Below are 15,709 nucleotides of genomic sequence, written 5' to 3'. Positions count from 1 at the left end.
GCCCTACTCAGACGGCATATGATCTGTCGAACGTGCCCGGTAACGTGGTTTAATTGGAGCCACTCCCCAGGAGATTGCCTTGAGGAAACGCCGGGAGTAAGCCGGTAAAAGAACAAAAAATCCAACCAAGGAAGCGCCACAATGACGTACAGATGCTACGAACAACGCGTAGCGAATAGAAAAACAGCGGGACAGAGGTCCGAACGGCGGGAAAAAAAGCGTAACCGTAACGCAACATAGCGCAGGAGCAATTGAGACAGCCGGAGTGGACACACCGCCAGACACCAGGTTCTTTATCGAGCAAACAGGTAAGTTGGTGTACGATCAAAAGGGGTGACTCAGTGCGCCAGGGTCCAGCCCGTTCCCGCCCGGCTTTTGCCCAATGTGTTCGAGACTTGTAGAGTTGGCTTTCCTCTCCCAGGACGGTTTCCCGCCTCCTTAGCTGCTGATGATGGGCTGGAACTAGCCCCATCACCGGAGGTCCTTTTTGAGTGGTCTGGTGATTGTTGACCCAGTCGGAACTACCGGACGTTCCTCCGTAAGTCCCGAGAACGTCACAATAGATTAGAAAGCAATCCGGTTTGCGGCTCCGTCAGATGTTTTTTGTTGTTGACTGGCTTTGTTTGCCTGGGACATGGATGCTCAACGAAAGGAGGGTACCATGTATAAAGGACTTCGCCTGCCCATCGCCTGCCCGTCCGCCTTCCCGTTCCTCTGAGACGCACTCTGTGATACCCAGCTGATTTGTTTTCTCTCTCCCTTTCCGTGGTCGTCTTACCTTACCTGCGGATCCTTCCTTACCCCCCCCCCCTTTTTTTTTTTTGAAACTATTCCTCCACGTCATCTTATCATACCGCTTGCAGCTATGTCAGCAGCAGCAGCAACAGCAATCGCGCAACCGCCAGCGGCGACAGTAACGCCTAATGTCAGCCACAACAGCCCGCGAATTAGCGAGACTTCAGATGATGTCTCTGCTTTGAAGCCCGCCGCACAGGCATCGTGGAAGAAAAAACATGGACTGCGTCTACGCAAGAGCAACAGCGACGCCAACAACAAGCCCGAGTTCAACCGTACTGTAATGCCCAAGCGCTCGACGACATTCTGGAAATCATTCAAGTACCTCCTGGACCTGACGCCGAAAGAAGTCGACGACTTCATGGCGTCGTACGTTATCTACAACCTCGACTGGGCAGACGAGGAGAAGATGATCAAGACCCTTGGGCCGGACTACAGGACCAAGGTCGGTGACTGTCTGCAGTCGTATTATGGTGTACTGAACCATCTCTGCGCGCTAGGCGACGTGGAGAAGATGTACATCCCACCCCTAATGGACAAGAAGGCCTCCGTCCTCGACAACCAGATGCTGTACGAGGAATCTATTGCACGCGACATTGGCTTGAAGAAAGGCGACAAAGTGCTGGATTTGGGATGCGGGCGCGGGCGTGTTGCAGCGCATATGGCCGCCATCAGCGGCGCATTGGTCACCGGCCTGAATATCGACCCGAACCAGGTCGCACAGGCCCAGGAGTTCAACGAGCAGATGGGTTTGCAAAACAGCTTCACAATCCAGGACATGAATGAGCTACCGCTGCCATTCGAAGACAACTCGTTTGACGCATTCTACCAGATCCAGGCACTCAGCCTATGCAAAGACCTCCCGAAGCTGTTCAGCGAGCTCCGAAGGGTGCTCAAACCTGGCGCCAAGATTTCCCTGCTGGATTGGGTTAGCTTACCAGCATACGATGCCACCAACCCGGAGCATGCGGAGTTGATGCGGAGGACGAAGCCGTTGATCGGAGCCGTGGGAACGCCGACGCCCGCAACGTTTGAGAAGGCGTTGACCGAGGCCGGATTCAATGTTTTAATCTCGGACAACGCGAGCATCGGCGGACTGCAGGCGCCGTTGATCGACAAGGCCGACGTCTACTTCCGCAGTTTGCGGCAGGTCATTCTGGGACTGGTCAAGGTTCGATTGCTCCCGCCCCATTTCAAAACCCTCATCAACCGTCTTTGCTTGGACGGACAGGCGTTTGTCAAGATGGACACAATGAAGCTGGTGACGACCAGTTATCGGATTGTTGCGCAGAAGGTTTAGAACTTGGGCATGCGGTTGAGTCATGGGATATTGGCTAGTGAATATAGACATTGTCGGAGTCGCTGATGTGTTTGGACGACATCATGGCGCCGGACTGATTTTATGCTGGCTACGATGTGCAGCTCGGCGTTCTTCGATTGCTTATCTGAGATACGACGCTGGCGAGATTCATGATGCGTATTGTGTAGCGTTCATTTTAGAAGTCATGGTTAGACAAATCAAACAAGTAATCTATAATTGTATCGCGAGAGCATTATGCACGAGTTTTCTCTCTCAAGTCGAAATAAACATTGTGGCAAGTTCTTTTGCAAAGGAGGCTGTTGCGGCTTTTAGCGTTGCATTCGCAGGATTTTACAAACATACCTTGTTTTGCCTCCGAACCCAGTACAACAAGGCTTCGACAGCATCGCACATCAAAAAATTGAATATAGCTCTCTCACAAGTCAGGCTTTAGTAAGTCTTTACTTAGGACGAAGATTGGTTGGACAATCTTAGCTGACGAAGACTGTTTGCTTTGTAGAGATAAATAACCTACTGAACCGCTCTGAGGGATAAAGCTAGTTTGGCGACAGGGCAATAAACGTTAGCCTTATATCGTTATACATATCAGGTGAAAATCACAATTTGAAAGTGACTGGCATTTATGTGTGTGACCGGACATGGGATAGGGGTGTTGAAGTCGAGAAGAGCCTGAAGGAAAAAGACGTAGGAAGAAACTTTCAGTGCTACAGCAATCTATTGTCGTCTAACAGTAGACTGTTTTTCCTACTGACCACCCTAAGCTGTCCCTTTCTTCCTGATTCCCCGTGTGATTCTCTTTCTTAAGAGGCACACATTTGTCGGCTGCAACCCGGCCGAGGTCGGTCCTGGGTGGGTGGGGCCTTCCGGCAATGCCGCAAGGAAAGCCGAAGAAATTGAATCATTCTCCCGCAGTGGGTCATCGGCCGAGACGGCTGGTCCACAATTAGGACGTATTCGTTCCATTGAGTTAGATCCAAACATTCAAATCACTCCAAAAAGGGACAAATATTCGATAAAGAATGTCAGATCTTTATCTAGCGCTAAAAGCTTCGTGAAAGGGTATGTATTGAGAATTCAAGTCATGTCCAGAGCCGCTCAATCTCCATAGCATTAAACAATTATTGTACGTTGCGCATTGACACATTGGTGTACCGTCTTTCATCCTTTTTTTACCACTCTTCACCAGGGAGAGCGATGTGGGAGCCGATGGCGCCACCACTCACACCTCCTAGCTCAATAGCAGCGTTGATGACACCTCCGAAACCCTCACCGGCGATGAGACCAGCGGCGGCGGCGAAGCAGTGCACCTCGAATCCCTTGGGGAAGTACTTCTTCCAGGCCCAGGCGAAGATGGCACCGGCCATGATGGCATTGGCATAACCACTGTCAGGGCCGAGAACCCAGGCAACACCGATGGACATCCAGTTGGGGAGGTAGTCGCGGTACTTCATACGGGGGCCGACAAGGTAGAAGTTCTTGAGGACAGCCTGAAGAGCGCAGATGACACCCATGACGATGGTGAAGATGGCGCAGGACCTGGGAATAGGCAGCTGAGGCTTGGTAACAGCCTCGGCAACGGCCCTCCATGCCGTGACGGAGGGGGCACCGAAGGCGCAAACCTCATCGGCTTCCATCTCCTTCCAGATGCAGGGGTAGGCAGCCATGAACAGGACAAAAACACCAGGCGCAAGGAAGACGCTGACTGCGGCACCGATGGCCTGGGCATAGAACTGCAGGTGGGGAGGAGTACGGAGGAGGAAGCCGACACGGAAGTCGGAGACCAATGACGTGGCAACGTCGGCGGTACCGGAGGCGATACCACCGGCGACGAGGTTGATGCGCTGAGCCGCACTCACGCTGAGGCCTTGGCCGGAGGTGACACCACCGAAGACGAGCTGGGAGGCTTTGGCAGACGCAGTGAGAGGAGTGCAGTCAGTAACGGCACCGCCGTGAATACTGAGGAAGGCGAAGAGAAGACCCAGGATGCAGGCAAGAATGGCGAGACCGGCGTTCATGTGGAACTGGACGTGGCAGACGACACAGGCGACGGCAACGAAAATAAGAGTGCCAGTCGCCCAGACCCAGATGGGGACCTGCTGGCTCGGGGGCGCAAAGTCCTCCACGAGGCTGTCTTGGGCATCGGCCAGGCCGGCGTGCTTGGCAATGAAGGCGTTGTGCTTGCCGCGCGACTGCATGCGGTTGTTGAGGCTGCGAGCAGTAGAGCGGAAGGCGAACTTGGCGCCGTCGACGAGGACACCGATGTGGAGGATGAACTCGACCATGGAGTAGACAACGAGGACCATGACACCGGGCCACAGCATCCAGTAGCGGGGGGACGGGATCCAGTTGGGGTCGTCGCTGACCTTCATGACACCGAAGTTGACCACGTCGGACCACTTCTCACTGTCGGGGTATCTTTGAATACCAATCGCCTCTCCGTAGTGAACAAGGGTGGGCCCAATGATACCCCAGGCAACGACGGTTCCGAGCCACCACGACAGGGCAGCGTTGATTCCGACGAGCATGCCGGAACCAAAGAAGGCGGGAGTAAGCTGGATGTACCAGCCTGCAGGTGGTCAGTTTGACGGTTTTGGAGGGAAATAGATTGGAATAGACATACCCCAGTTGTTGATGTTCATGGCCCAGTTCTTGTAGCCACTCCAGACGTAGACCCACAAGAAGACGTACCAGTTGTGCAGGATACCGTCGGCGTACTGGGAGACGACAATGTGGACGAGAGCACCAATAAAGCAGTATCCCAGGGTCTTGATCTTCTTGGCGGCATCGGCGGCACCGCTGCCGACGGCGTGCATAGAGCGGATGGTCAAGGCAGCCGCGGTAGCTAGTTCAAAGTCAGCTTCAGTGCCGAGGAACGCGGGGCTGGAGGGTTCGGAGTCTGACGATCAACGTCCGAAGCCCCAGGCCAAATGACTTACGACTCGGGAACACGAGGTTCAACTCCCTAGCAACGTTGATGATGAAGAACTTGCGCAGGGGAACAGCGGCAAAGAGACCGAAGAAGGCGCAGACGACGGTGATGGTCAAGATACGGCCAAAGTCCTCGCGGGGGTTGTCGGACATGAGGTTGAGCTGGTACATGGCGGGAAGAGCGGCGACGAACAGACCAGACATACCACCGGCTCCGGTGGCGGAAGCCTGAATGATGGAGCTAGTTACATCGTGTTAGTCGCGTGTATAAAAGACACAGAGAAACAGGGGCAAAAGGTCTCACTTCTCCTGCGGGCCAAAGGTGCCTCCAATGATGGGCAGGTGGGGTAGCGATTTGGCCAGAAGCTTAACGATGGCATAGCCAAAGATGGCACCAAACATGTTCGCAGTGAAGGTGAACTACAATCCTTGTAAGCAGTTGCCTAGAGGCATTTCGGATTTATGGACATACGCCAGTCTTGAGACCTGTAATACTGAGGTTAGCAAATGTGATATCACACCAGTCACATGGCAAAAGGCACGAGCGTTTCCACAATCACCCATCAGGGCAAGCGTGACCACACACAAGGTTTGGAATTGTAAGACGTACCAAGGTAAACGTTGGAAGCGTTCACAAGGGAACCCAGGATGATTCCGACTACGACGGCGCGGACGGTCAGAGGGTTACCCTCGGGCTCGAGACCCTTGACCTCGGGGAAGGGAACGAAGAGGTCGGTGATTTCGTCATCGCCGCTGGCCTCGCTCTTGAGCTCGTCGTTCTGCTCAGAGTACCGGACCTTCTCCGTGATGAAGGTCGGGTCGTGGGCGGGATCCGCGGAGGGGATCTGCGTGTCGGCCTGGATGGGCCCCGGGATGGGGTTCGTAGCCACCATTGTGACAAGTGTTGATAACTTGTCTGTATGGGGAACTGACACACTGGTTGACCAGAAGTTAACTGGGCTTGCTGGCTGGCTCTGGGCAAAGAGAGACCTGGCTTGATGTCAAGTGGAAAGAGACCATGCTTGACGCAGAGGCGGAGGCTGGCAGTCTTTTTAAACATTTGCATCAATGCTCTGGACAATGAGACCTCGTTGCTGGCCACCCTGACATGCAGGGCAGGGTTTACCGGGGCCATGGGAACTTTTGCCTCATGCCATGGGGTGGCGGCTGAGACCCCATAGGTAAGCCCGTTGATTCGGGCCAACGATCGTGAAGGCGATTACCAGAACGCGCAGGTGGTTCGCGAGTCTGGGATGGGCGCCGGCGGGATCCCGAAGCGAAAGGTCATTGTAGTTGGGCGGGCCGCCAAGACCGTTATCGACCAGCAAAGGAACCAATGCTTTCCCCAGCCCGCCGCATAGTTTATTTGCTGGGTAATCTGCGAGCCGATTTGAGTCCCCCAAAAAGAACCTGTGGCACTCGATTGGCAGCGCAGCGTCCTGATGTGTCACGGTTTGTTGCCACGGCCAGTCACACCTCGCGATTGGGCGGGTTGTTTGCTCCCTGCATTTGCGGACGGCGCAGATCAAAAGGTCCTCGCTCTCCAGCCCTCCGTTGGCCTCCGGGTCACAAATCGGCTCGTGGGCGTGCCTGGACGGCTCGAGGTGCGCTGCGGTTGGCTGACGGCGTGGTCGAGGCCGTTGGCCAGCTTCCTTATCAGGAGAAGCCGGCGGAGGTGGGCTCCTCTTTTCTTCCATGGCCCGGCGACCACTCCCCGACTCGGCCATCCTGGCCATGTCGCCAAGCCTTCCGCCAAGCCGCTTATATATTGTCTGTTACCACCCCCTCACCCAGAGACCGCTCATGTTTGGCCTTCCCACCGCTCGGCGCAGAGAGGCAAGACGACTCAAGCACTCTTGGACGCCCTTGGAAGCACCGCTATGCTGGTCTTCCCGCTCCCTACCAAGACATGCAAAAGTTCGAGCGGAAGGTTCTTTTGCAGCGCCAAATGTCTGGGCAGCCTCGGCCTGATCTCTTGACTCTATTGGCAAGGCTTATGCTGCAGCAGCGGGGGGAGACGAGAGAGAGAGAGACAGAACGTGTGTGCGGTTCGGACGACGCCCGACTGAACTGGACCGGCCAGCTTTTCCCCCACATTCATGATACGCGCCGATTACGGCAGCGATGGGTAACGCGTTTTACGCGAGAGCTATGCTCCCCCTTTCGACATATGGTTACGCGCAGAGCGAACTGATCGACAGAGAAGCCCTTCACGTAAATGAGGGTGTTTCTGGGCTGGGACACCGAGCAAGCAGCAACGCGTGCAGGCTGCCGTTCCTCATGAGTCGATAGACGGAGCTACTGCGGCGGTTGGGTGAGTGATCCAGATCAAGCTGACTCTGCCAGGAAATCCGAGCTGGCTTGCGGCCGTTTCGGTCAGCTTGGATTGCTACTAGGTCCATGCTCAGATGACAGAATCCACTTATTCCCGTCCCACTGGGCTCAGCGACATTCGTGCATAGAGTCTGGTTCTCAAATCGTCGGCTTAACCGCAAAAGTGCCACAAGGTAACCAATGTCTTGGTCCGAAGTTATCGGACCCCTCCAGAATCGCTCCCTGGCTCCGCTCCCTCACTCTCTCCCACACTGACATGGATGGTCGCGTGTTGCGTGGGTGCGCCCTGTTGGTGGCGAGATTTGCTCTCTGCCTGCGGTTTGTCGTTGGGCAAGGTAAACGATGTTCCGCCAAGACGGTCAACGCCCGTCACATAACAGTCCACCGCGACGAGGACATTCCTTTTTGGGACATTTCTTGGCATGCGGGATCATGGCAAGATCCCACCACCAACTCAGCAGCAACTGAGCGGCGCTGTCAAGGCCTCGCTTTCGTGACAGGCTTAAGTCCGTATTGGAGGATAAGCAAGGGGAGGGTTCTCGCCTCAGGTTCAACGTGTATCTTTTTGTCAGATATACCCTATTTCGAAGTCTGGAAGCCATCCGCCGGTCTCAGCTTCGGCTTCGGCAGAGTTCGTGCACTCTTCTTCGCTTAGGGCGCTACCTACATGGCTCTGTGATGTCTAGGATGGTGCAGATGTCGTCCTGCAACGCAGGCCGAATTACCCACAAGGCCAGCCTTACGACCCGGCGTGCAATTGAGACCTGCGCTGCTGCCATGAACTGATCTCCATTCCCATTACCCGTCCTATGACGGTTCCTAACGAAATGTTTCATTCGCCTTCGTGCCGGGATCTGTCGTGGCGACATGAGACTATGTCGGTCCACGAGGCTAACGAGCTGGATCCCACGATAACGAGTCCAACTACATCAATATTGACGACCAATCGCGTCATGGACAATCGGAGTGGTGTACAGAAAACGAGATCGGCTGCCTGCCCATTGGGTGGCGCGCGGCACATCGGTGCACATGAATTTTCACGAGAAGCTTACAGTCTTCATGGTAGATGATTGGTTTGATAGTAGACATGCAGGCAGATATTGTTGAGTTCCCGTTAAGACACCGAAATTGGTTCTTCCCCATTGGTTGAATTGCAATCATGGCGTTCGACTGCCCTGGTTTCGACTGCATGTCGACCGTCGTCGGTGGCGCTGCGGCGTTCCCTGAGCAAACATGAAGGTCGCAGTACCGTTTTGTCGACAAAGCTCCAAACGTCATCCTGATGGCATTCGTATGCTGATAGCATGCCTTGGTGACCTGCATGGTCAACTCCACCCATGGCCCGTTGTCGTTTACAAATGCTGACGGCCTGTATCTTCATTATCAACAGCGATCTCAACGCCGAAGGGACGCAGTGGCTTTGACCAAAAGTGTGTGGATGAGGTTCTCGTATGGAATGCATAGCCGGGATGCGTAAGCGGGGCTTGGCTCTAGCTTTTTGAACTACTGGCTTCTTTGCAGAAGTACAACAGGGGTCCTCTCATCTCAGGTGACAATGCTTTGATTCTATCTTGACTGTCTCATTGCCATGAGATCCTTGCTACGCAACAAGGTCCGTCTTGACTTTCTCTGTCGCATACTATATTGTAGCGAGCTGCCTAGTCACGTTGTATGCTTGAGGGTGTCCTGTCCCACCACCAAAAATAGCTCCAAAGCTACTGTTTTTCTAGGAGCACCCGAGTCCTCATTTGAATCAAGGTCCATGGTTTGGATTCCTTCGCGTTCACTTCAGTACAAAATCAGCAGTTCATGGTCATTATCACTTTGGACAATCCCTGAAGAACCCTTGATAGCACACGCCACGTTGGCATGGGTTCCTCGGGTTGACGATCGGGCTTTGGCCTAACAAGCCTGCAGTATCGTTCCGAAAGGATAGACATTGATTCGGGTCACACCATACGAACTTGTCTAACGAATAAATAAATCTCGGGGTTGCCTACGGAGAAACACCCGGTGAATTTGAACCGGGGGAAACAACGGGTTCCTGCCGGCACCCGTTGCAACGCAGATTGTCCCAGCACGGCTTGATATTTTACTGGTTCGGATTTCTCAGGGAGTGTACTCGACAATGTCGCGTAAGCACGATGCAAACATGCGTCCTGTGTCATTACCAAACAGCCATGCATGCGGTTGAAGGTTCCGACCGCACAGCACGATAGTCTCGGCTAAGAAAAGGAGTTTCGTATGATAGGGGATCTGTACTCGGCCATCACAGCTTACAATATGGTCTCCGCCAAGAGGGCCTTATCACCGTCGAACGAACACCCACCGCCGCCTTGTTCATCTCAATGGCTGCATAGCAGTCCTGGTTGGGACATAATCTATGTCTCGGTGTCCAGCATGCTTATTTTCTTTGAAACAATTTTAGCAAGGCAAGCGCTAAGTTCCTACCGTTGGGCCTCGCAACAATGTACGACAGTATTACTGCCCTCGCTATAACGGCTTTTGGCTGCCTGACGATTAGTAGGCTGCGATTTCGACTCTACAAGAGACTAGAGAAGGGTAGCCCGGGTGAAATCAAGATACATTATTAGACTAAGAAGTGCCAATTTTCAGCAGCCGTCGGAAGCCGTCGGGGGACCGGGGAAGTTCCTTGAACTTAGGCTATCACTCAAGCAAAATCCCCCCCCCCCCCCCCCCCCCATAGCATCCTTCGACGGGAGTCGAGTGATATTGTCTGGTAAGCTCTTGTAAACCGATATCAGTTCAGTAATATGCCCAGCAGGATCACGGGCTATTTGCTAATAAAGTTAGCCGTGTTATTCAAGCTGAGTTGTCAGTTGGAGTAAGGTCAGCTGGATGCTGTTTGTTTACTTTGAAGTAGCATTCACAACATTTCTCAGACTGGCCAAAGTTCCTGGTGCGAGTCTGGACCAGAGATATCGGTGATTTGTCTCAAGAACAGACAGGGTAAACAAAGCTGTGAGATTATGCTGTAAAATGCTGCGGTATCACGACAGGCGGAACGTCTTCTAACTTTCCTGTTGGGTTTCCGCTCCTATTCTGAGACGACGCTTGTGGTAACGTGCGATATCATTATAGGGGTTTTAGGCACTTACGCTTGAAGCTGCCTTGAACGCATGCAGGGCGCCTAACTTGTATCACAGGTGGACAGACACCAGTTCTCTTGTGACTTCTGTTATCCACATGTCGAGGCAATGTTACGATGTGTGGTTGATGATAAAAGGAGCTTGAGCAAAATTAATTGGATTGTTAGTTGGCCGACAGAGCTCAAGATCTATTACTTGTCCCTTGGAGCCTTTACCTATCACCGCTTGTCTTATACAAATAACATTCTAGCACAGCTGTAATCTCATCTGCGACACTTACTGGGGCTTGGTTTGCAAAACTTTAGGGTCCAGGCTCATTGATATTATGGTACAATGCACGTTCTACTTAATATCCTCTTAGTCATTGCCTCTCTTGGTACCAACGTTTGGTCATCTCTAGCAGCTGGTAATATCCTCTATATCCTCAATACCGAGGGAGACGCTGCGATGTACGCCCCCTTGATGGAAGACATTGTAGAGAGGAGCAAAATGAGCGATGCAGCGAACCTGCAAGATGTGGGAGACCTTACTCTATTGACAGTTGACGATAAGCCCACCTGGTCCCTATGGTGCCTGAACGATAACTGGGTTTACTACTATAACTGGGGACTGTAGGTTTGCTCCGTTCAGATTAAACCTCGCGGACATCAGGCCTTGCTGACCCTTTCTTTCTCCAAGCCTGGTTGATTATATTTGTGACTAATATGGCGATTCCTTGGAGTATGGCTTTAACGCTTTGATACCTGAATCCTACTACTTGGTAGATAGAGCCAAGTCCGTCACTCTGGGATGGAGCCCGATAAAGGGAGGCACCTGCAAGGGAACCTGCAGACAGGTCTTCAACACCATGCACAGCTTGGGTGGCTGTAAGTGTGCGCTTTATGGCCTTAAACTGCCCTTCTCTGCATGCTTACTGTCTGCTCCCTTAACTTGTTCTATCTGACTTTGACGTGCAGGCAAGGCTAAAGAGTTCTGGATGAAGGAAATGATTAACTTAACCTATGACGGGTGCGGAATGGCGTCTTGGAAGTACCAATATCAACCTGTGACGCCGCTGAAGCACGGGTCTGGGCTCTGCTGGCTTGAGAAAGATGAGGTCAAGACGTATGAGGCAGAGGATGGTGTTTTCGAAAGGTTCTGCTATGAGGCGATCTATGAGATTAGAAAGAAGGGAAGTATGCGGTTTATGGACGACACCGAGAGGATCGGGTACTATTGGACGGACTACAACCGCAAAGTCGCGTACTTAACTAACACTTTAAAGTACTTTGATATTGGCATGGTTCACATCTGGATCAAAGCACTGCAGAACATCACCCCCTGTCCGACAAAAGGCAAGTACGGCGACCACATGATTGAGGATGAGAAAAACGGGCTCACTGAGGAGCTGTGTGTGAAGCATCTCACTACGCTTCAGAATATGGATTGTAAGTCGCTCTCGGCGGACTTTGAAAGCAAAATGGCTGCTGATCACGAACTTTTTGCACAGGCGCACAACCACTGGGGACAAGCCAGGGCGGACGGTACTGGGCCGATTGCTTTGAATGGGGTATTGAGGCGAGCGGATACAACGCTCGGAAGATTTCCAGTAAAGGCTCTGGCTTGATAGAGCGATTCAAGCAGTTGAAGCCGGGGTGTCTTGATCCCCTTAAGGTCTTCACCGTGACGTCTACGTTGGCTTGGGTTCTGTCAACACAATCGGGAAGCTTAGGCAGGCGACGAAGCGCACTTATTTGAAAAGCGAGCGCGTGGAGCTACTCTTGCAACGGTAGTTGATAACCCAAATCGATTATTCCATCATAACTCCATCAATCAGATTGCTGTACATATGATGAAGTCTTGTATTAGATGGACATCGTTCAAGGTCGTGCTCGGCCGAAGTGAAGTCGCAACGTCGCAAATACGCCCAGGGCGCTGTAAGACCGACTTGGCGGTCTCAGAAGAAAGTGGAGAGGTGGGCTGGCGGGGAATTCTCCGGAAAACATAGGCGGCTGCAGTTCACTGAAGAATTGAGCAGCCGACGTTGACCGGGAACGTCAAGTCAAGACCACCTCTGCATCCAGCGAAGCTACGGTTGACATGCTCGCGTGAGATTGAACTTGGGACGCAAATGAGATGAGAAGCTCAAGTTAGAAACACCAGTGAGATTGTGAAAGCCACGTGAGGTCGGTAACAGTTTTGAGTCCAGATCCGAGGCTCAACCGAGAAGACAGAGGACAAGAGACGCTAGTCCCCAATGGGGCATGGTGCCCCACGTTTGTTCCTTCCCTTCCCGAGTCCAGCCATGCGGCGGAAAGAGGAGGAGCAAAGTGACAGTGGCAGGTATGAACAGTGGACAGCTCACAGGCTCTCTTTTCCGCGGATGTCGTCGTCCTCCATCCTTCCGACCGCCCGGAAGAGAGTTGAGTGGGTCACCACCAGCATTCCAGCCAGTCAGACGTCTGAAAACAGAAAAAGACTGGAGTCAAGCCACATACGAAATCCAGGCTTGCAGAGGGAAAACAGCGGCAGGCAGAGAGAGGGAAAAAAAAGGCTCTGCACTGTTGTCGGCCTGTACTTTGACCGTGTACCGTTCCCGACCCAACTCGCCGTGTACCTTGGTTTTTTTGCGGCATTTGACAGTCGGCAACATTGGAACGACTACCTTTACGAAATTCCACTCTTTTTTAATTCTTCCACTCCTCAACTCCTCCGATCCCGAACACATCTCTTGCTCCGCGAATACCCTCACGAGGCACCCACGACCGCCACGATGCTTTCCCGAGGATCCGCCCGCACTGCGCAGGTATGTCTCTGTCATTTTGGGCTCAATTGGGCCCTCCTGTTACGTTTCAAATCATTCCCCTGGCTGTGATATGGTTTGTGAGTGCATCGTGTCTGAAGAGGAGGATATCGAAAGATAAAGAGGAGGATCTCAATCAACAACAACAATAAGCACGCCAGACCGAGAAGACGACGTAGTGGACGCGAAAATGGAAAATCCAGCTGGAGAACAGACGATGCACCCAAATCTACAACCCCCACATCCACGCGCAGACAAGACACATACACCAAAACACACAGACAGACGGCTAACGATGTTCTCGACAGATTCTGCGCACCGCGCAGCCCGCGCGCGCCTACGCCACGGTCGGCTCTGACATCTTCAAGCCCACCAAGTTTGGCGGCAAGTACACGGTCACCCTGATCCCCGGTGACGGTATCGGTGCCGAGGTCGCCGAGAGCGTCAAGACCATCTTCAAGGCCGATAACGTCCCCATTGAGTGGGAGCAGGTTGAGGTCTCCGGCCTCAACACCAACACCCCCCAGAAGACCGAGGACCTCTTCCGCGAGTCCGTCGCCTCCCTCCGCCGCAACAAGCTCGGCCTCAAGGGTATCCTGCACACCCCCATCGAGCGCTCCGGCCACCAGTCCTTCAACGTCGCCATGCGCCAGGAGCTCGACATCTACGCCTCCATCTCCCTCATCAAGAACATCCCCGGCTACCAGACCCGCCACGAGGGTGTCGACCTCGCCATCATCCGTGAGAACACCGAGGGCGAGTACTCTGGCCTCGAGCACCAGTCCGTCCCCGGCGTCGTCGAGTCTCTCAAGATCATCACCCGCGCTAAGTCGGAGCGCATCGCAAAGTTCGCCTTCAACTTCGCCCTCGCCAACAACCGCAAGAAGGTCACCTGCATCCACAAGGCCAACATCATGAAGCTGGCCGACGGTCTCTTCCGCTCCACCTTCCACCGCGTCGCCAACGACTACCCTACCCTTGAGGTCAACGACATGATTGTCGACAACGCCTCCATGCAGGCCGTCAGCAAGCCCCAGCAGTTCGACGTCATGGTCATGCCTAACCTGTACGGTGGCATTCTGTCCAACATTGGTGCCGCCCTCGTCGGTGGTGCCGGTATCGTCCCCGGCTGCAACATGGGCCGCGACGTTGCCGTCTTCGAGCCCGGTTGCCGCCACGTCGGTCTCGATATCAAGGGCAAGGACCAGGCCAACCCCACTGCCCTGATCCTGTCCGGCTCCATGCTCCTCCGCCACCTCGGCCTCGACGACCACGCCAACCGCATCTCCCAGGCCATCTACGGCGTCATTGCCGACGGGTAAGTCAAGGTTCATCTTATATGTGGAAATCGACCGCTAACAACCGCACAGCAAGGTCCGCACTCGTGACATGGGCGGTGATGCCACCACCCACCAGTTCACCAAGGCCATCCTCGACAAGATGGACACCTTGTAAATTGCCAGCTACATAACACCCTTACCTAAATCTCTGTAGCTATTAAGAAACACCTACCTCGGCGCCGCGCCCCTTTCCTCGCGAGAACCTCCGCCACCCTCTCTTCCCCCGCGATTAGACTCGATCTTGCCGAATGGGGCGAAGACTGGGTACGGAGATAGATACCACCGACGTCGGTCGAATTGCATAACCAGCGGAGGACTAGATTTCTGTTTTGGACACTGGGAGGAGGCTCGGTCTTGCTGGGAGATTGTAGTTGTACCAGTTGTACGTAGCATAGGAGTCACGCAGAGCATATGAGTTCCTTTTTCGTTGTTTGACATGATCAGCTGTTGCCTTTTATATACAAACGAGTACTAGTGACGTCTTCGAGTTCAAGGCATTCCTGGGCACTGAATCGCCGTGTTAGCCGTCGATGACGAATGCAGACAGGATGATTCGCGAGTTCCATCCTTGATCCGTGTCGCACGGTCTATTACTCCCGACGCCTCGGGGCCTAGCCTCGCGCGATGCATCGCCCAGAGGCGCAACTGGATCTTCAGCCTTGTACACGGTGGTTGGCCAGCCGGGTGCATCCCTCATCCTCGGGTGCGGGCAAACGCCCTTCGGCTCGGAGTGACGCGGGTGTGACTTTCTCGGATAACATCGGCATTCCGAGCCTGCTGCTCGGCCGCCGAAGCATGTCTCGGCCATTGGGCTGCGTTCTCGGGTTTGCCGAGGTTAGAGAAGAAATGGAGCGTTGCGCTGAAGAAAAGTGAAGAAAGTGGGTCGTATGCAGTTTTTAGAGACATTGGGGCCATGTTGGACTTTGGGTCTGGGTAGCTGGCTGGATGAAGGTTCATAGTAACTGCCAATAGCCCTTCTGAACATGATTGAAAAGCCACCATTGATAAAGACGACGAGTCAGGTTTTTTGGTAGGTAATAATTGCTGACAGCCCGCTAACTTGGTATCTCAAGACGCTAGAGACAACTTCGGAAGCTTT

At 53.5% G+C, this 15,709-nt stretch overlaps 4 protein-coding genes across 4 annotated transcripts; 3 read left to right on the top strand and 1 right to left on the bottom strand.

The window, feature by feature from the left end:
- Positions 1-865: 865 nt before the first annotated feature.
- On the top strand, positions 866-2,095 carry ColSpa_00715 (sterol 24-C-methyltransferase; the record flags this gene model as incomplete). The annotated part of the gene is made up of 1 exon (XM_049266927.1): positions 866-2,095. The coding sequence occupies one exon, from the start codon at positions 866-868 to the stop codon at positions 2,093-2,095; it is 1,230 nt and encodes a 409-aa protein (XP_049122884.1).
- A 1,190-nt stretch (positions 2,096-3,285) lies between these two features.
- Positions 3,286-5,937, bottom strand: ColSpa_00714 (metal-nicotianamine transporter YSL2; the record flags this gene model as incomplete). The annotated part of the gene is made up of 6 exons (XM_049266926.1): positions 3,286-4,682; positions 4,737-4,958; positions 5,053-5,285; positions 5,349-5,464; positions 5,517-5,530; positions 5,655-5,937. The coding sequence occupies 6 exons, from the start codon at positions 5,935-5,937 to the stop codon at positions 3,286-3,288; spliced, it is 2,265 nt and encodes a 754-aa protein (XP_049122883.1).
- Positions 5,938-11,335: 5,398 nt separating this feature from the next.
- Positions 11,336-12,225, top strand: ColSpa_00713 (uncharacterized protein; the record flags this gene model as incomplete). Its single annotated transcript, XM_049266925.1, has 3 exons — positions 11,336-11,354; positions 11,445-11,915; positions 11,978-12,225. The coding sequence occupies 3 exons, from the start codon at positions 11,336-11,338 to the stop codon at positions 12,223-12,225; spliced, it is 738 nt and encodes a 245-aa protein (XP_049122882.1).
- Positions 12,226-13,240: 1,015 nt separating this feature from the next.
- On the top strand, positions 13,241-14,725 carry ColSpa_00712 (isocitrate dehydrogenase [NAD] subunit 1, mitochondrial; the record flags this gene model as incomplete). Its single annotated transcript, XM_049266924.1, has 4 exons — positions 13,241-13,273; positions 13,579-14,157; positions 14,563-14,588; positions 14,641-14,725. 4 exons carry the CDS (start codon positions 13,241-13,243, stop codon positions 14,723-14,725), a joined length of 723 nt encoding a protein of 240 aa, XP_049122881.1.
- Between the last annotated feature and the right edge of the window lie 984 nt (positions 14,726-15,709).

The sequence above is a fragment of the Colletotrichum spaethianum genome (genome assembly GCF_022836535.1).
Source record: "Colletotrichum spaethianum MAFF 239500 DNA, contig01, whole genome shotgun sequence".
NCBI classification, from domain to species: domain Eukaryota; kingdom Fungi; phylum Ascomycota; class Sordariomycetes; order Glomerellales; family Glomerellaceae; genus Colletotrichum; species Colletotrichum spaethianum.
Note: the sequence above shows the minus strand (reverse complement) of the source record. Positions and strands in the feature narration are given on the sequence as shown.